Source organism: Eulemur rufifrons, chromosome 7, assembly GCF_041146395.1.
Source record: "Eulemur rufifrons isolate Redbay chromosome 7, OSU_ERuf_1, whole genome shotgun sequence".
In the NCBI taxonomy this organism is placed as follows: domain Eukaryota; kingdom Metazoa; phylum Chordata; class Mammalia; order Primates; family Lemuridae; genus Eulemur; species Eulemur rufifrons.
This window is the reverse complement of record NC_090989.1, coordinates 90,407,861-90,435,441: the sequence shown is the minus strand read 5'-3', so window position 1 is coordinate 90,435,441 and position 27,581 is coordinate 90,407,861. Positions and strand designations below refer to the sequence as shown.

Genomic DNA, 27,581 nt, shown 5'->3' with positions numbered 1-27,581 from the left:
TTTGATTAAATCATATTCACAGCCTATAAAAATGTTAAACTCCTTTATCACTGTAACTTTGGGCTTCCCAAAGGCCATCACATCCTAAAGGAGAGCAAAAGAGTCACCCAAGAGCTGTTTCCTGTTCTTGCCCTATTCAGAGTGCCTACGTTTTTGTACAGAGTTCAGTAGTTCAGTTTAGCACAAAGATCTCCTGAACTATTTAAGGTCACTTTGTATCCTGAAGACCCTCGTGAAAATAGTTTATCCCAAATTTGCCCAAAGGGAAAAAAAAATCTGCATGAAAACAAATAATTTCAAGTTGTTTGGACTGCCAAATTACATAGATGTGAACAACTTTGGCAAAAATAAATAAATAAATAAAAGCAAATTTTCAGTGGTTCTTTTTTTTTTCACTCTTAAAAAGTACTTTTTAAAAAGTGCTTTTCTTCAATGCACATTAAGGCAAACATACGAAGGATTGATTCAGTGCTCTATTTTGTGGGAAAAACATCCTGGAGATACATTAGCTCCCTTTCTAAGCCTTGGTATCCATCAGAACTCAATTTCTATAACTGTAAAATTGACTGTAAGCTGAAGTCTGTTTACTCATCTGTGTATTTGCAGTTTGCCTACCTAGGTAAAAGCAAATGGGTAGTACACAATAAATGTGAGTAATGGCAATAGAAGAGTTTAGATAGAATCTGTATATGATTAGGACAAAAAAGGAAACGTCAAAGGGGACAATTGTTTTATGTTAGGGAACTTGGTCTTTCTGGAAAAATTAAATAGTGATTTTGATGAAATCTGAAGTTAAACAATCAACAAGTTTCAGAAGCCCACCCTCATGAATCCTCTAACCCTACCTTTTCAATTTATCTTGAGACATAATAATTCAGAAAATATTTTTAACAAAACAGAACAATCCTTTATTTCAAATTTCCCTAAGTTAGACTGATCTCACTTATTAGAGTTTTGAGGCAATATACAAAATGCCTGACTCATGATTGTTTGACTGTATTTTATAACACAGCTCAGAAAATCGGCTGTGCTGATTAAAAAGCAAAACAAAAGATAACCCAAAGGATTTAACCAGCAAGGAATTAACATGGTTTTATAATAGATAGTATTACTAACTGATAACCCAGGATATATGACTAGGTGAAACCTTTTTAGTGTTTAATCTTGCAAAAAACATTTGGTCATCAAACAAAGGAACTAAAATTTTTTTTTTTCTGAGTACTGATTTTGGTAAGCCTACCAAAAATAAAAGTCTTTCCTGTAAACATATTTTAATATACTCAATAAACTGTTCCACATGAAAATACAGAAAAAATCAAAATTTAAACAAAATACAAATTCTAATACTCAAGAAAAATAGCTGAGAAATGAAACAGTTGTCAGTTTTACCATAGATCTTATTTCCGCTAGCCATACCTCCTTTAGTATAAGATCTGTGGGTAAGAAAATTCCAATTTAATCATATTCAAATATATAAATATTAGTTGTATCTTCAGTTTCTAGTAATGGGCTAATGAAGCAATAATACAACACATTGAAACTTCTTCAGTTTCAGGAGAAACTTGTTACAAAGAATAGAGCTGGTAATATTAGAATGTGCTTGACTTTTTTTTTAAGACAGGGTCTCACTCTGTCACCCAGGCTGGAGTGCCGTGACGTCAGCCTAGCTCACCGCAACCTCAAACTCCTGGGCTCAAGCAAATCTCCTGCCTCAGCCTCCCGAGTAGCTGGGACTACAGGCATGCGCCACCATGCCTGGCTAATTTTTTCTATTTTTAGTAGAGGCAGGGTCTTGCTCTTGCACAGGCTGTTCTTTAACTCCTGACCTCAAGCAATACTCCTGCCTCAGCCTCCCAGAGTGCTAGGATGACAGGTGTGAGCCCCCGCACCCAGCCACTGGCTCTTTAGTGTAACAAAATGAGCTAGCCTTTTTGGTTTACTTAATTATAGAATCTTACCATCAAAAATAGATTCTTTAACTTTTAAAAAAATACTTTCTTTGGTAATATTTGATGACATTTCTGATCAGAGCCCATAAAAGCTCTCTAAAAAATAAAACAATAGTTCAAGATGTGTATGCAAAAACACACAGTTCCCTTACTGTTTCTGTTCACGTCAAAAGCAGTTTATATTTTACACAGTCTCTGCAGCTCCAAGGAATTTCATTTCCACAGCAGCTTCTGGCTTTTTGGCTGAGCCACTCTTTTTTTGGAATTCTGCAGCGATTTCCTCAAAAGACTTTCCTTTGGTTTCTGGAACTTTAAAAAATGTAAACAGGGTGAAGGCCAGGACCACTCCAGCAAAGAGGAAAAACACATAAGGCCCACAGAAATCCTGCAGAGAGAACAAACATAGAGTTCCAGTTAGCATCTGTTTGACCCTATCTTCTGTTCAGTAAATTTGTATAATGTTAGGCTGCTTACCGCAATGTACTGGAAACACAGAGCTATAATGAAGTTGCAAGTCCAGTTGCTGAACGCAGCTATTGCTAAAGCAGCAGGGCGTGGTCCTTGACTGAAAAACTCAGCCACCATGAACCAGGGGATTGGACCTGGCCCAATTTCAAAGAAACTGACAAAGAGAAAGATGGCCACCATGCTCACATAACTCATCCAAGCGAACTTATCCTGAGGAAAATACAAAACAAAAGCAAAAGTGGGGCTGAGGTCGTTGGCTGCTTATTCCTTTAGCGAAGTAGCCCTCTCACTGAGTTCAGAGGTTGCATAGCTCTCTTTCTAATGTGTTTAGTTCCATCAAGTACAAGTTATTCTAGTTTTAAATCATGCTTAAATCTTTTGAGCCATGCTATAGGAAATCCCCTGGATTAAGACTTTATATGACCCTTAGTCACTCTTCTCCTGTGTAAGAGGCGAGGCACGCAAGGGTCCAATGACCTTGCTCTTACTCAAACCGAAGTTGCTAGACAAGATGCACGAGGCCCTGTGAAGGAGTGGGTGAGGGTCCTGGGCAGGAAAGGTTCAGGTATTTACCCCAGGTCACACAGGCAGCCAAGCGGCAGAGCCAGCATCAGAACCCAGCTGGGGCTGACTCCAGAGCCTGTGCTCCAACCATGTGCTACGCTGCCTCCCTGGATAACAAGCACAATTTACATGCCGACATTCAGTCTTTAAACTCAAGAAACTAGCTCCTCTTTCCTTTATATTCCTCCTTTGCATTGTATGCTGTTCCTCTGGCTTTATTGCGTCAGTCAATCTCAAATGTTCTTTGATATAAAATCATTTTAGCCTGGAGCACAGAGGTGCTATCATATGGTAACCAAAAATCTCAGTGCAGGCGCCAAACTTACCTGGAGCACAAGTCCCACCGACATGAAGATGGCACAGAAAAACATGCCACTCATTCCGATGAGAAACAGAGAGCGTCGCCCTGCCTTCTCCACAAGAAACACCTAGGAGAGTTTTAAAGAATATTATCTCAGTTTTATGAGTCACAAAATATTGACTTTTTACTTAAAACATTTTTACTACCAAAGAGGTTATTTTAATTTATGCAACAGGTAAGAGGCAGTTCTATTATTCCATTTGACAAGTGTGAGACTGAGGTGGGGAGTGACTCTGGCCCCAGGTGGTCACGTTGATTTGAATAGGCCGTTCTAGAGACAGACCATAGTGCTGCCACCACTCCAGGATTATCACTTTGGGTACAATATTCAGAGACTGTACATCTTGGATTTCTCCTAATAGATTTCGTATACACTTAAAATGTGAAGGTTCTACATTCAAAAAAATGATGTTAGTTTCTTTTCTGATAATTATCCTCAGTTATAATTACAAAGGTTTGTGCACTACTGACACCTGAAACAATACCACTGTCCAGGTGTCAACTGTTCTCATCCAGCTTTCCCACTGCTACATTCCTATCATGACCCTCATGTGGCAACATGTGGAATTTGACCATTGTATCAAAATAGTCAGGTCTGCATTTTTCTGATATGTTTAAATGTACCTGGTGCTGGGAGTGAGTGAACTATTCATTCAAAAAGATAAGACTTTAAAGCAAAGGGTTAAAATGCTTTCTTATCCTAATTGAGGAGATACGTCATTGATTGCTTCAGTTCTGTGGACCTTTGTGTGAACCATGAAGGTTTACAACTAGCCCAAACCGGAGTTTGTTGAATAGACTCTTGCCTGATGCTTGGAATACTGGCACGGCTAGGTATGAGTCACCCCCCCTCCCCACCACTCCCCCAAAAACCTACCGGTCATAATTAATTTCTCACCTTGGTGAGTAAATTGGCTAGACTTATCAATCTATCAGTAAATCAACAGCAATCTAGTATCTGTAGTATAGTGAGCTCTGGCTCTGAATATATCTGAGAAACGTTTCTTTTCACCTCAGTGAAAGCTCCTTTCATCTGAGAGGCAGATTCACATTAGAGTTTCAAATCACTTCAGATAGGATGATAAGCAAAGAGCACACATTTAATTATTGAGAAGGAAGTAGGAAAAAATAAACCTTTCTCAAGTTCATAAAATTTCTGTCTATATTTTGACTTTTTAATTAGGACTTTCAGAACTTGCTTGATGACACTATGTCAAGCTACCAAGAAAATAGAAGCATTTCTTCAGGAATAAAGGCTCTTACTCTGTTTCTTCTGTTTCTGAAAAATTGTTATTAATTGGACAATAAACTCTAAAACTGCATGTCTTGAAAATTGAGTCAGACTCTCTCTCTCCCTGAAGGCTGGATGTGCACTCAGGATGAGTATGACAAGCATGACACATGGTCAGTGGCTGGAGATGTCTGCCCAGCCATAACCCTCACCTTTGTATTAGTGTGCCTCACTCATATTCTGCGTGCCTAGTTGGAGTTTGGTAGCCACCGCTTCTCTCCCAGATCCCTCACATTTCTTCCTGTTTTGTTTTTTTTTCTCAGGATTATGGGCTCTCTTCTTACCAGCCCATTAGCGCAGAAGAGAACATGGAGTATGGAATATAATTCAGTATGGAGCTGGGAAAGTCTTTCTCTTTTCCCAAACGCCCGTTCAGAAAAAACAGATTGATATTCTTTCCAAGTTGGTTAAACATATTGGTTAATATATTCAGTTCATATTCCTATTTGCATATTTTTATTTGAAGGAACACACAGAATCTGGTAACATTGGTTAATTTGGGGGAAAGAAACTGAGTGACTGAGGGATTACCCTTTTTGTACTTTTTGAACTTTAAAACAATTTTTCGAAAATAAATATAATTAAAAATTTTAAATATCTGTAGTTCTGGAGGCTTAATTAATGACTAGAACTGATTTTTTAAATTATGTCACTCATCTTTTCAAAAACTTTCACAGAATGAAAGTATGAACTCTAACAAAGGTATATTGAAAATAATTAAGATACTGTCTTAAATAAAACATCTCCTCCCACACCAGTGGTGTTGGGGGCGAGGTACAAAAAGCAAATTCTGCAGAAACTTTCTCTTTAGATTTTTCTCAGAATTTGGGCTACTCAATTTGACAACTTGATGCTTTACATAGCAAATCCTGTTATGAACAAAATGTTTTAGTAATCTCTATATTATAAAAATATGTTGAAGTAGGATTTGTAAAAAGCATTTCAGGAGACAAAAGGTGAATAGTCTCTCGGATTGCATTTCAGAAACAGGTCTTGATTGATTTTGAGTGGCCTTTTTGTTTGAACAGGCCTCATCTCCAAAGGCATGTCTACAGGACCACTGGTGTTCTGTTATCTGTTCTTCCTGCTCTTTCCAAGGTCCAGCACTGTTTAATGTGCTCCGGACAAACCTGCCTTTTGATCTAGGCAGCCAGGCTGTAACTTATTGATCATCCTAAGGTAATAGGTAAGAGTCCATGTGTAGAAAATGAAAAACAAGTAACTAAAATATGTTGAGTATAGTATTGAGACCAAAATTGAAAAGCACAAGCCTTTTGAACATCCTGTAGCCAAAGATAAAAATAATCTTGATTACCCTTATTTTAGAGTGAATTACATTAGTTGGGAAGTTTTTGTTGTTTACTTTATTTCTTAAATTATTATATTAAACATTATTGTTGTCAAGATATTGAATCATTCCTTATATAAAGTATTTGGTTTTAAGAAGAGTACATGACCTCTTCCTTTTGTTGGAAAAAGCCAGAACATTTCTGGTTCTGTTCCACTTCTACCCCATCCTCTATACTATCATGCATACTCTCGTGCATCATTGGGAACTATCTGGAAGCTCTGCCCAATGGCCTAACATCATAGGAGTTTGCTGAGTCTGTTTACCTTTGCTTAGGAGCTTAAATGTCTGTTAGAGAGGACTTCTTTTTTTAAGGTGTTTTACTCAAGATATCAGGATAAAAAAAAGAATTTCAACCATGGGAAGAGAGGAACCTAAGTAGACTGTCCAATATTGACAGAAATGACAAGCTGTTAGCTAATCCCAATGGGTTTAAGTACAGAGATTTGTACAAGGAGGAAGTCCTCTTTGCCCCCAAGTAAGTCATTAATTCACAAATGAGTGACTAAATGGCATTTCAGCAGTGGAGAAAACCAGTGATCCCCCTTCTCCATTATGCCTCATCTCAAGGCGGTGGTGGGCTTATTCAGGTAGGATTCTTCCCATGATCCACTTCGTTCTACACATCTAGAAGCAGGTGGACAGTAAGTCATTGATCACTTTTAGATTACAAATTCTTCCCCCATTTCTGCACCAAGGAACAAGCAGTGTATTTATCTATGATATTTACTTACAGAGACAGCAGTGAAAACCGTGTTGACAGCACCAACTCCAATGGTTGCGTAAACAGGTTGACTGATTCCAGCCTTCTGAAAAATGCTGGTTGAGTAGTAAAAGATCTGCAAGGTAAAAACAATTTGGCTTTATTCAAGAAGCCCAGCACTGATGTCTTTAAAACTGGAAATATTTTAGGTTGTTTATTTTTAGTTTTTGCTATAGAGCTATGTATGGTCCCTAGAACTTCCCAAAGATTTTCTCCACCCTCACCTTCCAGGGAAGGAAAACTCACCATCTTCTTTTAGTGTTTAAAGTTTCTGATTACTCTATATTTAGCTGAAAACTCTGCTACTGCATTTTCTCTATTTAAAAAAAAATCTTTTTAAACTTTTTGTTAAAATATAATATACATACACATATAATAAGTATGAAGCTCAATTAATTTTCACAAACTGAGCAAGCCTGTTTAACCAGCACCCAGATCAAGAAATAAATCGTTTCCAGCCCTCAGGAAACCCCCTATATGTCCCTTTGCCCTTTGTTCCAAGGAAACCACTGTTCTAACTTCTGACATCATAGGTGAATTTTGCCTACTCTTATACTTGATGTAAATGGAACCACATGCTATGTATCATTTTGTGTCTAGCTTCTTTTGTTCAACATTACCTTTGTAAGAAGCATCCTCATTGTGTGTATTTGTAGATGGTTCATTGTCATTACTATATCATATTTTGTTGTATTAATATGCCACAATTTAGTTACCCATTCTACTATTGATGGGTATTTATGGCAGGCGGCTGCTTTGGATAGTGTTGCTATGAACATTCTAGTACAGTTCTTTTAGTGAAGTATACATGCATTTATACCTGGGAGTAGAATTGCTGGGCTGTAGTGTAAGCATATGCTCAGCTTTGATAGATAATTGCTAGTTTTCCAAAGAAGTATGACAATTTTATAGTCTCACCAGTGTGTGTAAGAGTTCTGGGTGTTATTGCATTTAATCCAAAAATTTCCACGGTCTCAGTAGAGACGGAGAAATATGGCTCACAACATCACAAATAGCCTTTTTAAATTTAGCTATGTTTATATATTTATAATAGTCTCTTAGGTCACTTTGTCATCTATAATCCTCGTCATTCCTTCCCCATCTGATGTGTCTTGTTGCTGGCACCTCTTCCTGCAGACAGGACTAATGTAGGAGGACTGGGCAGACTATGTTCAGTGAGTAGTGGCTTACGGCACACTACACACTATCCTACCATTTTTAGGCTGCCCAATAGCCTCATGTTCAACATTTCTTGGATGCCTCTTTAAGTCAGGCACTGGGATAGAAGCTGAAGCAGAGAGGTTTAGGGAGATTAAGTATTGTGCCATTGGATATATAGGTAGAGCTGAGCCAGGGGACATGAATTTGGTCTCTGAGCCCCAAAGACATACAGAGTATTGGTAAAAACGAATGTCAACAACCTCCTAAAGGAGGACAAAGACCATAGCAGAACTTGTGGAGTGAGGTTTGGGTCTCAGTTTGCTTTAACTCATGGGAAGTACTTTCTTTGCCTCCCCTAGGTGTCTGTCCATCCATCAATCACCCCCCAAAGTATCTCTTATGGATTTGGGATAGAAGAAGCCCAATTTACATTTTTAACAGCAACGAAAGGGGATAAGTGATTTTTTAAAAATTTAGTTTCTTAAACAAATGTTTAATTTTTTCTTCTGGTAGCTAGTTGCTAGTAGAACCATTTTAGTCTTCATGATACAGGGGTTTCAATTCAAAACCTAAAAGCTAGCTAGTTTAAGACTCAGTATGTTTTTTCCTCATGTGTTATCTACTACCTTTACTCACTAATATCATGCCATTTCACTTTACTGTTTATTTTGTGTGCTGTCTCCCTAAATGAAATGAAGGTTTTCTTCGATGGCAGAAAACTTTTCTTTGTACTTGGCTATCTGATGTACTTCATTTAAATAGATAAAGGGAACCCTGGGATCCTTTTTGTCTAGGCTATTCGATGCTCAACTCTAGAAGCCTCTTGCAATTTAGTTTGTTTGGGAGGATATAATTATTTTATTCTCCTTTTTCCTCCTTGTATTAATTATGCTTTTTACCTTTTACCTTCATCTTAATGGACATATAATACCATTGATTGCTGACATTTTTAAAAATTACAAACTAATATTAGAAAGATGTTGAAGCAAAAACCAAAAAAAGAATATTAATGCTCACTCAATATATGTTGGTTGTAATAAGACATGTGATGACAACATTTTAAAATGTCTGTTAGCGATTTAAACTTACATCTCTTGCCCTACCTATCCTAATTCATTTTGCTCTTAAGAGTTAGAGGGTGTTCTTAAACTTACCCCATTGATTCCAGAAAATTGCTGAGCCATGTGTAGCATCAATGCCACTAGAACAGGCTGTCGGTAGCTGGAACTGGTGAAGAGCTGAATTATGGAGACTTTCTGCTCACTTGATGTTTCTTCCCTTTCTTTTCTCATCTCATTAATGTCTTTGCTGACATCATCATATCCTCTGAGTCTTTTCAAGCCTGTGCCCCAAAACGATCAGGTTGAAACAACTCAGGTCAAAACAAAAATAAATTTATTTTTTTGTGTTAATGAAAGAGCTACATTTCTGCATCCTCCTTTCTATTACTTAATAGCATAGATGTTGGAAATTCTTTTTCATTAAATTAAATTCTGTTCTTTTTTTTTTTTTTAAAGCAAACATTTGGCTTCATCTCATGGCAAAGAAAACTACGATCTTCATTATCCTAAAGGTGTAATGCTGGAAGGATGTTTTAGAAACTCCTGGTTTAGTCTAATACCCTGCATGTGGGTTTCTGGTTTAGTGAGTGTTTATGGGTGGAAAATGGAATGTGCCAGTCTTATTAAAACGATTTCACACATTTTTCTTACATGACTTCATTTGGAAGGCACTGGTACTAACTTCACGAGCAACCATTCATGCACAATATTTTGCATTAACTGATAATGCCAAAACAATAATAAGAAAGAAAAACCACACAGACTTACTTTTCTTTGCTTTAACTTCCTCATCCAACTTGATGTAAAGATATCTGGGGCTTTCTGGACAGAAAAAGAGCAGCAGAGACTGGAGGATGGCTCGCACAGCAGACAGGCCAAGCAGGATGTGCCACAGGTCATGATTGCCCAGGATAAAGTCAAGGCCAATAATCTGAAAAGGCAGGGAAGAAGCTACCAGCTGCACAACATTTTGAGTCTACCTTTTACAACGGTTTGTTGAAAAAATACGTCGTCTATTTAAGAGTAATCCCTGACAACTTTGGTTCAAGTAAGCACAAGATGAATATTATTACTATTGCATCACACTTTAATTAAATTAGGGATTATTTGTTTTACAAAGAATTCACCTAGGTTTGTTTTCCTAACTCCTATTGGACAGTTAAGATGGGAATCAGTCAAACTTTTTTTTTTTTTTTTAAATTGGATACACACATGGCTATAGTCTCCAGGCAACCAGATGGAATACTGTATTCAAATTATGCGTAACTTTGGACCTTTGCTTGAAAACTCCTTCTTAGATTACCCAGAACTTAAATAGAATGGGGTTTTATAAATAGAGCAGTTACTCTGATGAGAACTATTTAATAGCTTTGTGATCCCTCTGGCAGTGGTTTGCACACTACCCTCTGGATTGTCCTAGGCATGGGGTGCAAGGCCTTCCTCTAAGACCACAGGGTAGAAGGGAAGGATAGAGCTAGCTGAACTAGAGCTCCTATGGTAATCATTTATATATTATATTGCCAGATAAGATGCTCAAAACAAAGGAAACCCAAGCAGTCAAAAACTTGAAGTTTCCTATTTCTTGAAATCTAAATGGAATAATTTAATTCTAGACTACTATGGATTTGGTGACCTGACTTGCCAGGTCCCCTTCAGTGCTGATCCCACCAACAATTCTAAGGGGAAAAATGAGGAGTGGTAATAATTTACCTTTAGCTAAACAGTCTATGTCTCTATACTCCCTCCACCACCACTGGTGGAACTGTTTTTTTTTTTCTCTGTGCTGGTCTACAGTGAGAGTAGACAGTCAGGGCAGGAGAGGATGGATGAAGTAGAAGTGCAGTAGGGGATGGGAAGTTTTTACCTGACTACAAAGAATGCCTGTGACAACGGCCAGCTGGTGAAGAGTGCCAAGAGCGCCCCTGAGAGTGATTGGAGCAATTTCACCAATATACATTGGAACCAGGCCTGAAATTAGCCCTGCATGAAATATGAACATAAATGTTAAAGTGTAGCCAGGACTATCTCAATAACAATAATTTGGTTTATACAGTCCATGTCCTGACTGAAGTCCCTTCCTGAGTTCATTGTAAGAAAAAACCCTTGTCCCTAGCCATAGATACACAGTTTATGCAAAGAATATTTGTTGATATGACCCCAAATGAAGTTGTAGCCACAAGTATGCATAGAAAGAAATGCTTAGTCATGTATTTGGCAATTCTTCATCGTGTTGTCTTATTTAGTTAAAAAAAATCCATGTTAATATTTAGTTTACATCATAGCCCCTTAGGTTGTCTTCAGAAAAGAAAATGAAGACTGTTTTAATAATATTCTTCATGTAGGCTCATGAGATTAAAGGAAATTAGAACATATCCGGGCCAACTTCTTGATAGAAGTGAGAAATGACTTGCCCAAGATTATAGTGCCATAGAGCGTTAGCATGGGAACTACATCTACATGCCCTGTCTGAATTTCCACAAAGTGGGGTCATCAAGATCACTGTTAAGGTATTGATGAGGGGTGGCATGTAGAAATGTGGAAGAGGTTAATGAACTCAAGGACTCTTCCCCCAGTAATCCAGCCAGAGAAACCCAACTTCTTCATTCTATCCAAATACTAGGCATCGGAAAAGATTTTATTTGAAGAACGACTTTTGGTGCTTTAAGGAATACAAAAAATTTGAAAAGCATTAGGCCGTTCTGCCTTCTGAAGCTTTCTTAAATGTGCATGTAAACAAGTCATGTTGGAGATGGAGTGTCCAGCCATTTGCTGATTGCAAAAAAAAGGTCAGAGACTATCAATAGGCAATGCTGAATTCAGTGTTTGGCATGTTCTTAAGTATTTGAAAATATAATTTGTCAGAGGCTTCCTTGTAGAGACTGCCTACCTATCAAAAGGAAATGGATGGTCTTTGTGTAAAAGATGTTTTTGGCAACTGTTTTCAATATATATATATTTTTTTAATGCTTCAAATTATTCTTAATATCTCAAATGAACATTTACATGGTTGATATGGCATCTGTATTTCTGCTGAATTTTACAGATGACTCTAATGTGAGGCCTGTTGATCTTAAATAATTAAAAAACTCATTTATTTAGTCCTATTCTAAGTTGTACTATCTTTCAGTAATGCCTAATACTATACCTTAAGAACAGAATAATGCAGATAAGCTCACAGGTGTGAGGTCACATGAATCTGAAGACAAATTATATTTACTATAATTTTTAGCAACTTTAATGCTCATGATAGGGCCAGACATAATTTTGGAAGATGGTTAGAGAGGTACTAGTTACTTGGTTATATTAATTATATTAATAGGTTGTTTGACCATATGTTTATAGCATTTATTTTCACATTTGTGAAAATAAATTCAGATTTATTTTACCTTTGAGCTAAACAGTCTATGTCTCTATACTCCCTCCACTACTGGTGGAACTGTTTTTTTTCTCTGTGCTGGTCTACAGTGAGAGTGGACAGTCAGGGCTGGAGAGGATGGATGAAGTAGAAGTGCAGTAGGGGATGGGAAGTTTTTATCTGACTGCTAAGAATGACTGTGACAAAAATATTTTGTAATTTTTTTCATACTGTATTTTTTTAAATGGAGAGAAAAGAAAGAAGAATCATAATTTGGACTTCTTTTATAGTGTTATTGTCTGTATTTTATAGAAGAAAGAACTGAAGCTCCGATTTAATATTTAAGACCATGCAGAGACAGTGCTAGAATTGATTAACTCTAAATCCAAAGCTCTTTCCATGTATGGGCTGACTCTTCACCTTAATAAAACTTCCCTGACCTTCATTTTTTGTATTAACATTGAAAATAATGAAAGGAGATTTAATTGAACTATTAACTTGTGAGTATTTTAGACTTTTGCTTCAACTCATCATTGAAGACACATGGAATTAAAGTCTTTTCTGCAGGTAAAAGTGTTAAAAATACTTTGCACACAAATCCTGTGCCCTCACTGTTCCTTCCCCACCCCCAATGGGTCTTGGTGCTTTGCAAGGCAACTACAGTTTGTGAAAATGGGCTAAAACCTCAGCCCAGCACCGTCAGAGTCAGGGCTTCATGGGCAGTAGTTAACACTTTGGCCATTTGTTTTAGAGGTTGAATGATCCTCTCTGTTCAGACCTCTGCTAATTAGTTGCCTCTGAAAGTTTGAAAAGCTGTCTGCAAGAACTAGTGATTCCCACTCTGCTGCATCAAGTTCATGGGAGGAGCATTCCTCCTCCATTCCAAACTCCTCTAGCTGCTTCTGTCTGATTCCCTCTTGCTGTGGACACCACCACTTTAATGCTTCACTCAGCCATTCTCCACAGGCCTGGAGAATGTGGTCCAAGAGATGGGTTCAGGGTGTAAAGATATGAGAGATGGAGACTAGCAGCCAGGTAGGCCATAAGGGCAGATTTAGGGGTCTGGGGGTAGCAGTCTTCCACTGTCTACTGCACCACAGGTGTAAGAACAACAGCTGGCATTTGTCAGCAACTTACTGGATGTCAGAGTCTATGCTGAACATTTCATGTGTATTCTCTCACAATCACCCTATTAGGTAGATATTATTATCCACTTAATTTATTAGATGAAGAAACTGAAAATGTTAAAAATTTTTCTGAGATAATATTCAATAAAGAAACAGAGTTAAATAATTTGAGATCTTACAACTAGAAATGATGTCATTGCAATGAACAAGAACCTAAATAGCATAATTCCTGCTTACTGGTCCCAAGCTTTCCTGACTCAAGACTTCAACATTATGCTAGTACCTTTCCCTCTGTGATGTCACCCTAGGCTCAAAACTATCCATGCATGTTACCACATCTGCCTTTAGAGTAATTTTCAGACAAAGATGTGTGTGTGTGTGTGTGTGTGTGTGTGTGTGACTTACCACAATAGAGTCCTGATATGCCTCTTCCTGCAATTATAAGTATATGAGATGGTCCCAATTTTGAAAACCCCATCAAGAGAGCTCCAACTAATGAGAGACTGTTTGCTATCAACATGGCCTTGATTCTGAAATTTTAAAAATCAAGAATTATAAATTTAGCATCAAAACTTGATAAAATTATTTACTTTCAGAGCATGTTGAGATTTTTACCTAAGAGCAATTATTTTAATTTTGCTACATAAGCAACCTAGTTGGGAAGTCAGGTATGGTGGCATGTACCTATAGTCCCAGCTACTCAGGAGGCTGAGGTGGGAGGAGCCCAGGAGTTTGAGATCAGCCTGGGCAATAGAGCGAGACCTTATCTCTACTTTCTCTCTCTCTCTCTCTCTCTCTCTCTCGCTCGCACACACACACACACACACACAGAGCCCCAAAAGAGCTAGTTGGAGAATTTTGAACCAAGATTACTACTTTGATTCATCTGTGGACTAAAGTATTAACAATAAGCAATATATATGATGAGAGAACCTAGGTTACATCCACCTGATCTCTGTGTTTTGATAGAGATTATTTAATCACAGTCATGACTAGTTTGATTTAGGATAATATTTACAACAGTTTTTCAAAGAGTTAACTAAGTTTTCTTCAAGTTGATTGTTTTAAAGAATAATTATCTGGTGATAGCTAAATTTAATTCTGTAGTTGTAACCTACAATTTGTTTCTTTTTTTTTTTCCTTTTAATGGTAGTTGATATAGATAGGAAAGAAGCTTACAAATTAAATTTTATAAATTATTTCAAAGTAAATTAAAATATAGGTTTATATTAAGCCTTATAGAGAAATTATAATTATCCTTATCTTAACACTGTAAACCAGCATATTTCCAGAATCTATAAATTAATGTCAACCAATGTAAAATACATAATAAACTTGACAGTAGCAATAAAAACACCATTTTCAAAATTTGTCACATGAAAATTGACACTTGCAGGTATTTGATACTTTTATTCATATTTAATGAGAAAGTAAGGTACAGAAAAACCTTCTTCAAAGTCAAGCAGATAATAAGGGCAATAAAAGAATCTGAATGGACAGATGTGGAAATGTTTGTGCTACAAAGAAATATAAACAGCTCATTATATTCTATTTCAGTGTTCCAAACTTTGACAGATAGGCTTTTTCTAAGCAAGTATCTTTAACACCAAACAGATTTTTTTTTTTTTTCTGGAGAGTAAAACTGTATGATCTCATATTGCAATGATTGCCCAACAGCAACGTGATAGGCTGTGAATAAAGTCCCTACAAGATTCCATATCCTAATACTCAGAGCCTGTAAATGTTACCTTATATGGCAAAACAGATTTTTCATATGTGATTAAGAACCTTGAGGTAGGGAGATTATTTTGGATTATCTAAGGGAACCCAATGATACAATCACAAGTGCCCTTGTAAGAGTAAAGCAGAAGAGGAGAAGGTGATGTGATGACAGAAGTAGAGTTTGGAGTGATTTGCTTCAAAGATGTAGGAAGGGGCCACAAGCCAAGAACTATAGGTGACCACTGCACGCTGGAAAGGGGCAAGAAATGTGTTCTTCTCTCAGAGCTCCCGGAAGGAACCAGCCCTGTTGACATCTTGACTTTAGCCAACTAAAACTGATTTTGGACTTCTGACCTTCAAAACTGTAAGAAAATACATTTGTGATGTTTTAAGGCACTACATTGGCGGTAATGCATTACAGCAGAAATAGGACACTAACGTAAGGAAAACATTAACTGCCCAAAGGCAGGAGAAACAGTGACTTAGAGCTGGCTGGCCTCAGAGCTGCAGAGTAGGAAGATGGCTAAGGGGTGTTTCTCTCCTCAGACTGCTGTGAAATGCTTTTTATCTACACAGGAACATAGGGCAGGCAAATTCAATAATTTACCTTAGAAAGTTATTACCAGCTAGCTAATAGTCTCTTTCATTAGGGGGAAAAAGATAAAAAGTCATAAAAGAAATAGCCCGAAAGGACTTTTGATGCCAGATTGCTCTGAAGTTCCTTTTCTCTACCACCAAACAATGGATGCTGGAACACTTTATACAATTTAAATTATTTTAACTTCTGTTCAGATGTGAGAAATAGCTACAAATAAATAATAAAAAAATATGAAGTAGTCGAATCAGGAAGAAAGAAATTTAAGTCTAAGTACATTTCTTTAAATCTGGCTCTAAATACTTCTGATAGCATGGGCTTCTACGTTGTCATGGTCACCATCAAAATCAAAATAAGGCCACATTTGCTGCCTGCTTAATATGTGCTAGACATTGTGCTAAACTCTTTCTATTTGTTCTAATTTAATCCTCACAATAATGGCATGAGGTAATGAGGTAGGTTTTTGTTTTGGGGGATTTTTTTTTTTTTTTTTTTTGAGATGAGTCATGTCCTGCACCTAGGCTGGAGTGCAGTTGCACCATCATAGCTCATTATAACATCCATCTCCTGGGCACAGGTGATCCTCCTGCCTCAGCTTCCCCAGTAGCTGGGACTACAGGCATGAGCCACTGTGCCTGGCCTACGTATTATTTTTTTCCCACAGTGCATGGGAGAAAAATGTCTTAGAGAACCTAAGTAATCTGCTCATTTTCGTACAGCTATTAAGTGACAGAGCTGGGACTTGAGCTGTTGAAACTAAAGGTTAATGCTTCATTTTAATGAGTTCCATTTTTGATAGAAAAGAATGCACGCACTGAAAGGCAAGCTATGTATAACTTCCTTTACTCATGGTAGTATGGATTACATAAACCATGGTCTTCCCCACACACCTCTGTAATTAAATTATAAATACACAGCTTAGAAAAATTGACCTTGCAAACCCCAAACTATAAAATGGTGGGCACAGACATCTATTACTATTACGCAATTGCAATGAAAGAATTTTTTTAAAGCAATAATGGAAGGAATATGTTTTTATTTATTTATATTTAACTAGTAAAGAAATGACACTGGTAATAAGGAAACTCGTGTCGTTTCCCAATAAGTCTCCCTACAAAAATAATTTTATGGAAGACACTGAGCTCTTTTATCTTAATTTTGAAGTTGAAATTATGAGTTTTATGGCTGTTTTCCAATGAGGATCATTTTTCTACTCAGAGTTTGAAGAAACTTCACTTTTTGCTTACCATAGGTAATTTGATACATGGTCATTTGACATTGTTTTGGGGTATGGCCATTGTTGAGGCTAAATCCTAAGACTTCAGAGGATATACATCCTGGCTCCAATACTAGGACACTAATTAAATGCTTTAGTGTAAGTAATTAGACCTGTCAGAATCTCATCTCTAAATGAGGGGCAACAAGGGTTTAAATTTTTTCTTTAGGAATGAGAAGTAGTATAAAATATCAGTAGCTACTAAAATAATTGATTTGTTCATATTTTAAAATTTAATTTTGCTTAATTTGATTTATTTTAGAAATCATTAACCTAGAAAACTCTCCATTTACTACTTAAACCTATTTGGTATTAATTGAAATGATTTTAAATGATGAAATTCAGTTTATTAATTCTGTATTTTACAGATTCTGATTTAAAGTTCAACTAAACATCAGTAAGTTGATAAAATGTAAGAAATTGGCCACTTTCTTATACAGTGAAGGAAACTCCTTTTCAAATAAGAATAATAATAAAACTTGAGTTACTATGATGCCCTTAGTTAAGAAAACTTCTCACAGTCATATTATATAAAAGCTCCAGTATAAGAGGAAGTTACAAGAATTTTGATATCTAGAGCTAAAAGTTATAATTTATAATAAGAATTAGAAAAACTAGATGAATTATAATCCAGAATTACTACGTTAGTTTCCTATATTGTTGTTTATCTTTAAAGATATTTTCATTTTTTAAATTTTTCATATTTGGCATATATTATTTTTATTATGAGGAAAAAGGCAATTAATACATAATACCTTGGCTCAAAGAGCAGAAAATAAACCTAAAGAAATAATCATTTCATTTTCTAACTTTATTTTCTCTCTATGTAGAGTAGGAAATCTCAACAGCTTTAGTATGTGGCTAAGTGAAATTGGAGGGTAAAGGAGTTCCACTGATATTTTCAATCCAAAACACTAATAGAAACCAGAGTTGAGAAATAGAGATAGCTCTTACTTCATCTTTGGTTCAGGCTTTGAGATAGAAGTAGTAGCAGCCACTAGAAGCCCCAGGCCAAGTACCCTGGGCAACTGGGAGTTAGGGATATTGACTGAACCTTTGGACTTGACTGATCCAAATGCCAAATTCTAATTTAAAAATGAAAAACTGGGTGTCTGAGAAATGGAGTGATTTTGTGAAGCAAACACTGAACTCCCAGGTTAAAAATTTCAATCTAGATTCTTCTGCTGACTTCTTGAGTTAACCGTTTGTGCAGTAGTTTTCTAACATGTTTTATAACTTACAAAGTCAGAGGATCAAAGCAATTATCTAGAAATATATATCAAACTCAGTTTTGCTGTAAATGCCTGAACAATTAACTAGATTGTTGCAACAGCTTTTTCCATTGATTTGATCTCCTACTGACCTGCCTCATAGGGTCATGAATCAAAAAACAACTCTAAAAATATTCCACAAAAGATAATATTTTTCTAAACAAAACCAAAACATTAACGTTTCTATGTTTATGCTTATTTATGAACTTTGCCTACCTTCCAAACATGTCCCCAAGCCACCCACCAAAGAATGATGCAATCATTCCACCAATCGCAAAGCTGGATACAGACAGAGACCAGAGCATGGTGATTAGGTTAGCAGATGCCACAGCCTCTTCCTCAGCCCCAGGGATTGGTGTTGGGTCCATTGGGTATGGGGTCGTGGGCGGCTCATCTGTACTGTTGATAGCATAGTTGTTGATAGCCTTTAGGTCATCCAGTGGAATACCCAAAACATGTCTATAATGGGATATTATTATCTAAGAAAATAAAAAAAAGAGAAATAGCTTTATTATTTCAAGCATTCTATATATTTTTGTTTTTCCTTCAAAATGTTTGTTAGGTGTTTAAATAGGACCATCCCAATTATGTATGCTATACACATACAAACATGGATAGATTTATTTACAGTTGGATCATGTCCTATAAAACAGAGGTCAGAGATTCCATTGCCAACAGGAACCAGGCAGGAACAAATAAGTGAAGGAGGCATGGAGCACCTTGATGACTAGAGGACTGAAATATGTTCTCTACTATTGGTGATATAGTAGGGGGTGGTCAGGATTGTGGGACTAGAGAGTATTTACCCCACCTAATGGAGGAAGCTGCAAGTGCAAGAGTGGTGTTGGATGGCCTTTAATATTTTAATAGAAGCCAGGAATCTTGGTTTTCCTGTAAATTTTTTTAAGTTTTAAATGTTGGCAACTATTGAAATTGAAAATATTCTGTAGGTTAAAAAGATACATTTTCATACCAGTGTTACTTCTGCACAGCAGGGTTTATATTATATTGACTTACATAAATATTTTAATAGAAACATAAATGTGGATATAAAAAAAAGATTGGGAAAGATGAGGGTCAAAAATAAAGTCAGTTTACAAAATTCAAACACTAGGTGTTGTATCCTTGCCAGATATGAGCTATAAATTTACCAATAAATTTTCTAGCAGCTAGTGCAAAGAGAGGAAAAAAACAGGTATAGGACTGATGAATTCCAAAGATAAAATGGCCCTTGGGAAGGTATTGAGACCTGACAGAAGTTTCTCCTGTGGGTCTTTATAGAGCTCAGGGTGTAATAGAATGAGTAACATTCAAACTAAATTTCACAGAGCCATATTTTATAACGTGCTTCAGTAGAGGAAAATGTCATATCACAATATAATGGAGTAAAAGCACATCCTCCAGGCCATAGTCCTCCCATGTCATTCCTCTCAATGATGCTTTGATCACTGCTTAGCATCAGTGACCCGGGAGGGTGCTCTCTGCAAGGACCTGGAATGCAGCTGCTCTAGGTTACCAGTTATGGGCAAAGTCCTGTGGGGCAACATCAGCTGCGTTAGAAGGAGAATTGAATATCCTCTTATCATAAAAGGAGTCTGATCAAGACATTTGCCTCATTAGAAGACCACCCTATATGGACAATATGCATAGAAAAAAGGCTAGAAGGAAGTATACAAAATATTCTCAGCAGTTTGCTCATTGTGGTAGAATAATTTTTTTCTAATACTTTCCACAATAACCATGTGTAATTTTCATAACCATAAGAAACTGTGAATTTAAAATACCTTAAAATAACTTCAAATGTCATTCAGCTAATAAAAAATAAAGTGCCTGAATGATCATTCTTATGTAATGATATTTAAGCAGCTCTTTAATCACACAAGGAAGGGACTATCGAGAGGGAACTAACCTGGATGCCAGTACAGGGATCTCTGTGTTCAGCTCTGGCTCTGGGACTTGGATTGAAGAAGGGGAGATCTTAGCTTAAGTTTCCCTTTAAGACTGGAGAGGATGTTTCAAACAAGGATGTGAAAAGCTCTTCCACAAAAAGAGAAGGTGCTCTATCAATTCCAAGTCATGGTGATGTTGAACTAAATTCCTGTTAAATTGGCATTTGTTGTCATCACCCAGACAAAAAAGATATGACCCTGGTCTCCTGGCCCCCCAGCATTATTCCCTGGACCTCCCAACCATGGCAAGTCCTGCCACACTCATGATGATGTGTGGCACCTAGTTGGGGCACATCTTTTAGCCCAGAAAGCAGCCCTTTTCAGGTGACAGATTGTGGCTGGCACACATTTCACACATTTACACCCTGCATTATCTTGCATTTTCGTTGGATCCCAATGTTGCAAAAGAAGCAAAGGAAATGTGATGGATTTATAGAAGGCACCCAAAAAATTGTTGTAACTTCACTTTGTGCCACCCCTTCCCCAGATTCCTTCTCTCTCTCTCTCCCCATGCCCTCCCCCCCCCCACCAACCCCTTCATTCATTAAACACTTTATTGAGTACTTTCTTGTTGCCAACTGCTGTGCTTGGCACTGGTGATAGGAAGAGGAGCAAGACATCAATCCTGCCCTCAGTGACCTCACATCCTGAGCTAGAGCAGAGGAGAATGAATTCCCACTTACAGGCTGTGGGAGCTGAGAACAACAACACACCTCTGCTGTCTATTCATTGGATACCAGAGTAGGGATGTACAAAATAAATAATAAAAAATGTTGAAATTATTTGATATTAAAAAATACCTACCCAGGGCCTGGTGTGGTGACTCACACATGTAATACCAGCACCTTGGGTGGCCAAGGTAGGAGGATTGCTTGAGGCCGGGAGTTCAAGACCAGCCTGGGCAACATAGCAAGATACAATCTCTACAAAAAATTAAAAAAATTAGGCAGGTGTGGTGGCATGTGCCTGTGGTCCCAGCTACTCAGGAGGCTGAGGCAGGAGGATTGCTTGAGCCCAGGAGTTTGAGGCTGCAGTGAGCTATGATCGTGCCACTGTATGCCAGCCTGGGTGACAGAGCAAGACCCTGTCTCAAAAAAAAAATACCCATCCAAATAGTCATCATGAAGAAAATCCAAACTTTGTTGGACTTCTTCACTATTATTCTAAAGTTTTGCATTGTTTTACTTTGGATCATCTATTGGAGACAGGAATGGTGGGGGAAGGACTCTAATCTCTTTTAGTGTTAGGGCTCCTAAAGGCTTTAATCTGGGCTGGAAATGAGCATAATAAGGTTGTTGGGAGGACCCAGTTGTGGAGAGCATAGGTTAAAGCATCTGATGCAAATAGGTAGGTGCTCAATAAATATACACTGAGTGAAACATGTCCTCCCATTGTTTCCTCTTATTCCCTGGCACTTTTTATTCATGTATGGCTGAGAGCTCTGAATGAATACTGCTGCAATAAGATTTTTTTTTCCCTTAAAAAACACCCCTGGGCACGTGCTATTCTGACTGGAGTTTTCTGTGAGCTCAGCAAACAGCAGAGTCAGAGATTAAGAATTGCCTCTTTTTTTTTTTTTTTTTTCCTGCGATTGTTAACTGTGGAGTCAAGGCCAAGTTATAGCTTTGGAACCTGCATATCATACCTGACAGGCCAAGATCACCTTGTGCCTCCCACGTGGACACACTTTATCTCTGTGTATTAGCGACACTTTATCTCTGTGTATTAGGAACATATGATATCTATCACTGACAGAACTTGCCAAAAAGGGAACTTGTACATGCTTCACTTGCCTGTTGAGGTGCGTTGATCACACCAATGTCATATCCGAACTGGAAGGAGCCCAGCGCCGCAGTCAACACAGCGAAAACCAAGATCCCGGTGACCTGTGGGGGAGAAACACGGAGCTGGGAAACACCAGGCAATTTCAGTTACTCATCAGTCCTGTCAGGCTGCAGCTTGGACTTCTTACGGGCTCCACGGGCTGGTGTTCTCCCCGCGATGTCCATTCGCAGGGTGCCCTGGGCTCCTGGCAGGCAGGTGTTGTTCATCTCCCCCCACTGAGGCTCAGGTAGCCAAAGCTAAGACGGGGCTCCGTTTACTTGGTTGGTAGTTTCTCCTCCAATCCTTTTCCCCCTCAAGCTGTTTCCAAGGACAGGGATGTTCATCCTCTTTGCAATTTGTAACCATCATCAGCAGTGAGAAGATGTAAGGGTGCCTGGGGAGTGCTTTAACCCCCTTCCCTCATACCTCCATCACTATAATCTGGACACTCTGATGTGAGGTACAATGCAAAGGCAGCCTCAGAGCCTGATACTGACCATTTATGCTCAGTGATGCCTGTCACTGCTTTAGGTGGATTTTCTCATTTACTTCTTGTATTAGTTTTCTATTTCTGCCATAACAAATTACCACCAACTCAGTGGCTTAAACAGGACAAATTTATTTATCTTAAAGTTCTGTAGGTCAGAAGTCTGGTAGGAGTCTCACTGGACTAAACTCTGTTGGCAGGCTGTGCTCCTTTCTGGAGGCTGTTGGAGAAAATTCAGGTTGATGATAGAATTCACTTCCTTATGGTTGTAGGATCAAGGTCTGTGTGTTTGTCCTGGCTACAAAATAAGGGCCATTCCCAGCTCTCGAGGCAACCACATTCCTTGGTGCCTTTCCTTCATCTCTGTAGCCAGCAAGGGCAGCCCAAGTCCTCACAGTGCATCTCTGACACTGACAACAGCTGGGGAAGGTCTTCCCTTTTAAGAATTCATGGGATTAGATGTGACCCACCTGGATAATCCAGGAAAATCTCCTCATCTCAAGGTCTGTAACCGTAATCCCATCTGCAAAGTCCTTTGCTATATAAGGTAACATATCCACAGGTTCTGGTGATGAAGCTGTGGACATTTTTGGAGGCCAATTATTCTGCCTACCGTACACCCCTTGGCAGCACCATTAGTGTCCCCATTTTACAGATACCTAGATTAGGTTAACATCTCACAGCTAGTAAATTACAGAATAATGACTTGGATCCAGCGCTTATGCTTTTAACTTCTTGTTTATTTTGCATCCCTCATTGGTCAGAAACAGACATTCAAAAGTCAAGCACATATGAAAATCTAGGATCATAATCTTTATAAATTAAAAAAAAAATCTCAGAGTACACGTTTACAGAATTTGCCAATTATGATGTTAAAGCCAAACCTCCCAATACCCACCAATCTCAAGTGCATTTTCCCACTAACTACCACACAAATTCTTACCCCCTCTCCTATTCATAGGTCTTTTGTGAGGTCTCTGAGCAAAAGTCCCAAAGGGCAAAGGGTATTCAACTGCTCATCTGTCGCTAAGCTGAAGAGGAATCTCAGGGTCTTCCCACCACAAGCCCAGGGCCATGATATACTTGCCCAGGCTCATCCCTGAATCTTCTTTTCTTCTACGACAGAGTCTCCAAGCACTTGGTTTCTTAGTGACTGCCGCCTCCCACTCCATCCCTGGGCTTCTGCTCTCTGCTGGCTCTTTCCCTCTTCCTCTGCTACATAAGCATGGAGTTTCTTTCTTCTTATTTTAAGAATCTGACCAGTGACCATGCCAATGGTGAGTAGGGGTGCCACAGAAACGGGGGGGGTGATGGTGGTGGCTGCAGCAGGTTTGCTCCCCCATAATCTGCATCATCCCTCCCCTGTCACTCCATATTCACAGTCTAAGTCACAACTGTGTTAGCTGTTCCTATATTACTTTGACAAACATAAAAGGTAAAGTGTAAAGATTCTGGATGTCCCATCCTATTCCTTTCCAATCAGATTGTTCTAAGTCCTTACTATAGAAATTCTAGAGCAGCCCTAAGATCAAGTCCTCATGTTATTAGAATAATGAAAAATAGCAACTATGAAGGAGATAGGAGAAGTTTTAAATGTTTAGAAATATTATTCTTTTCCTCTAGTCTTCCTGGTTTCTCTTTTGGAGTTGGCTGTGGTCCTGCCACCCCAGGGCCTGCAGTTCCCTGCTTTGACTCCCCAGGATAGAATTTCGGCCAGCTGATCAGGTGAGGAGCAATTGCATCAATTTTAAGCAGGTCATTTGAATTCCTGAGAATTCCCAATTAATGTGATCATCTTAAATATAAAAAAGTCCCTGGTACTGTTTGATTGCATTTCCTTTTTGCTTTCTTTTTATTTACCCATTATTCTCAGGTTTAGTTGCCCTCTCTGAATGGCATGTGAACTGGCTCCTTGATCCCCATCCTTTCTTTCTCTAGTGTTGTGAAATGCAAAGAAGTAACATTTATAGTCAGCTTTCTATGTGGCTTGGCTCTAGACTTGGTCGGAGAAAGTTTTGTTTCTGAGGGGGAAATTTCTGAAACAATAATGTCTCAATAAATGCTATCAACCTTCATCCATCCACTTTAGTGTCCAAGAGATTTGACACAAGGAAAAGGACATACGAGCTAATGAAAATAGCAAGAATTTAGAGAGGATGTTATTCTGTCCGGGCTCTGTGGTTTTAAATGATTTGCCTGTTCCCTTAGCAACCCTGTAGGTAGGAATTATTATTATTTTTTCACATATGAGGGCCACATACTTATTAAGTGGCAGAAGATCTTCAAGCCTTTTCTCTTAACTTCTTCACAGGCTACAAGTTGTTAAACTTGCACTTTCAAAAAGACTGTCCTCATTTAGAGCTTTATAATTTTAAGTTAGAGAAACTAGATTACATGTCTACTATAAATATGCTGTTGGATAAATGTAGAAGGGTAGAATAAGCAAATGGCTGAACAAAATGTTGTGTTTATATTGTGGCTTACAAATCATATGGGGTCTACTAAAAAAAAGAAAAGTAGATGTAGGAATCAGAAAACATAGAAAAGAGTCCCAGACAGGCCATAATATCCCTGAGCCTAAATTTCTTTGCCTATAACATGGGTATAAAAGCAGTTAATGCATAGGATTATTATAAAAACTAAATAGGATAAATAATGCGGTCATTCTATAACAGTGAGAGGGCTACAGAACAAATGCATCTTTAATCACATCATTATCATCTCATTCATTGCTTTTACCAAACAACCACGTGTCAACTTTTTCACAACTTACTACAAAGTACATTAAATTATTCCTATATAGCAGGTGAGGAAATCAGGGCTCGGAGAGGATTAAGGGTCATACCTAACACCATACAGCTAGTAAATAACAGACACTCTAGTATGGGAACCCAGAGCTAATGTTCTTAAACCCGACTGCTACACAAAAGAGCAGATTTTTCAGCAACTACCAGGTAGGGAGGAGAAGCTCATACCCTTTCCTTTAAACTACAAGCCTCCAAAAACCAAGCCAAAGGTGATGTTGCACCCAACTTTGGAAAAGGCCAGGGGCTTCTTGAGCCACAGAATTTTCAAGTTGAAAAAGACTTTAGAGAGCAATGGGTTCTTGTCTAATTCCTCTGTTCTTCAGTTGTAGAAACTGTGGTTCCATAGGCCAAGTGGTTTGTCTGGGTTCTGTGGGCATTATGAGTTGACCCAGGGAGACAACTCAGGTTTCTTGACCGTCAGTCCGTTGCTTATCCTACTTCTTTCGAAGTCTGGGTAGATTCACAAAGTTGAAAAACATTGTGCTTTACATCAATTTTCATTCTTTCTGGGATTTATTATTAGGCAATTCCTTGGTTCTCCAGAAAAGTTCTACAACATAATTTCTAAAGCCCCTAAGGGAATTTAATGATAGTTCTAAATGAAGCTTGGGCATCTGCTATATGCCAGGCACCATGTTAAGCACATTATCTTCCTTTTTGCAGTATATTCTAAACTTTAGTTATTGGAATAGTACCTGCATGAATTTTGCCAAATCTACATACTATCTGTATAGCTATTAATATTTGTCTTTATATTGTCTTTAAAGTTCTAACTACTTTAGCTTTAATATTAATGGGCTATAATAATGAAATCATGACATGCTAGTTATTCTTTAAATACATATTATATAAACATGTAACTATTTACATTAAAATGTTTGTCATCTAAGCCTCTTTAATACTTTCTCTTTTAATTACCCCAAACCCTAAAGTACTAGTATAATCCCTGAATGTCACATATTATATCCCAATCTTATTTTCTCTTTATAGAGAAAACCCAAACAAAGTTCAGTTAAATAAATAACTTAATCCAAATCTAACAGCAGATAAATGACATTACTAGAACCCAGACCAATGTCTGACTGACTCCAGAGCCAGTGCTCTTAACCGTGCCACCTAATGACGTGAGGGATGTTCAGCAGGGTAAGTTTTTCCAGATCAGAACTTAAAGGTGAGACTCTAATAGGGGCACAGTTTGATCAATTTGTATTATTGTGTGGCTGGGGGTGGGTGAGTTTGTTTAGGGAAATCTTATAAGGGAACAATAGCACTAGACCCTTTTTTATTTTTAAGTTTTTATTTTGTAAAGTATCATATCTAGAAAGATGTCCAAATCGTACAATGAACATTCCATAACCTCTACCGTTATTCACCAGTGGTTAACATTCAACACATTTGTTTAACTTTCACTGTGTATGTGTGTGTGTGCATATGCATGTGTGTGTGTGTGTGTGTGTGTGTTGTTTTAAAATAAGCTGCAGATATTTGTGTCATTTCACTCCTAAATACTTAACCATATACTCACAAAGAACAAAGACATCCTCCTACATAATTACAATGCCATTATTACAGCCAAGAATGTAACAGTGATACACTAATATTATCCAAGATACAGCCCATATTTAAAATTTCCCAACTGTCCCCATATTATCCCTTATAGCTGTTTTCTTCTTCCTTTCATAATTTAACATCACTTGTTGCATTTGGTAGTCAGTTCTTAGTTTTCTTAAATCTAAAACATCCCTTCTATCTCTTTTGTCTTTCCTACACTGACAGTTTTGAAGATTGCAGATCAGTTTTCATGACTAAATTCAGGTTAACCTGCCTTTTTTTTTGGTGGAGGGGCACATTTCTTCAGTAATATGGTTATGCAGAACCACTTAAAAAATTATGCAGACTAGTCAGAAAACAGAGCAAAAATCCTTAAAACCCCAATTACTGAATAAGAAACAGTTTTTAAAGCAACCAAATGAACTATCAGTTGGCCAAGGAAAGAGAAGTAATTTTGATCTGTGGTGGCTACACCCAGCATCCCCCAAATCCTCTATGTGACTTGAACGCATTCCCCTATTTCCTCAAAGCCAGATGCAGAACAAACACAATACTGCTTTACCTTGTCTTCTGTCATGTTATGGGTTGGGAGTCTTCCCCTTAATTCCAGGTCCTGTAACAAGTGTGGCACATGCACCTGACCGGTCCCTG

At 37.9% G+C, this 27,581-nt stretch overlaps 1 protein-coding gene across 1 annotated transcript; it reads right to left on the bottom strand.

Moving 5' to 3' along the window:
- On the bottom strand, positions 1-27,581 carry SLC2A2 (solute carrier family 2 member 2). Its single transcript, XM_069475287.1, has 11 exons — positions 27,493-27,581; positions 22,055-22,147; positions 18,529-18,791; positions 13,854-13,978; positions 10,831-10,946; positions 9,735-9,897; positions 9,060-9,247; positions 6,716-6,820; positions 3,308-3,409; positions 2,424-2,627; positions 1-2,334 (listed from the first exon to the last, which is right to left on the bottom strand). The coding sequence occupies exons 1-11, from the start codon at positions 27,505-27,507 to the stop codon at positions 2,134-2,136; spliced, it is 1,575 nt and encodes a 524-aa protein (XP_069331388.1). The 5' UTR covers positions 27,508-27,581; the 3' UTR covers positions 1-2,133.

Coding starts and splice junctions, on each gene's coding strand:
- SLC2A2 (XM_069475287.1), bottom strand. Junction 10,947..13,853: donor CATATCAGGACTCTATTGTG/GTAAGTCACACA, acceptor TATTTCATGCAG/GGCTAATTTCAGGCCTGGTT. Junction 3,410..6,715: donor CGGTTTTCACTGCTGTCTCT/GTAAGTAAATAT, acceptor AAACTCTCCTAG/GTGTTTCTTGTGGAGAAGGC.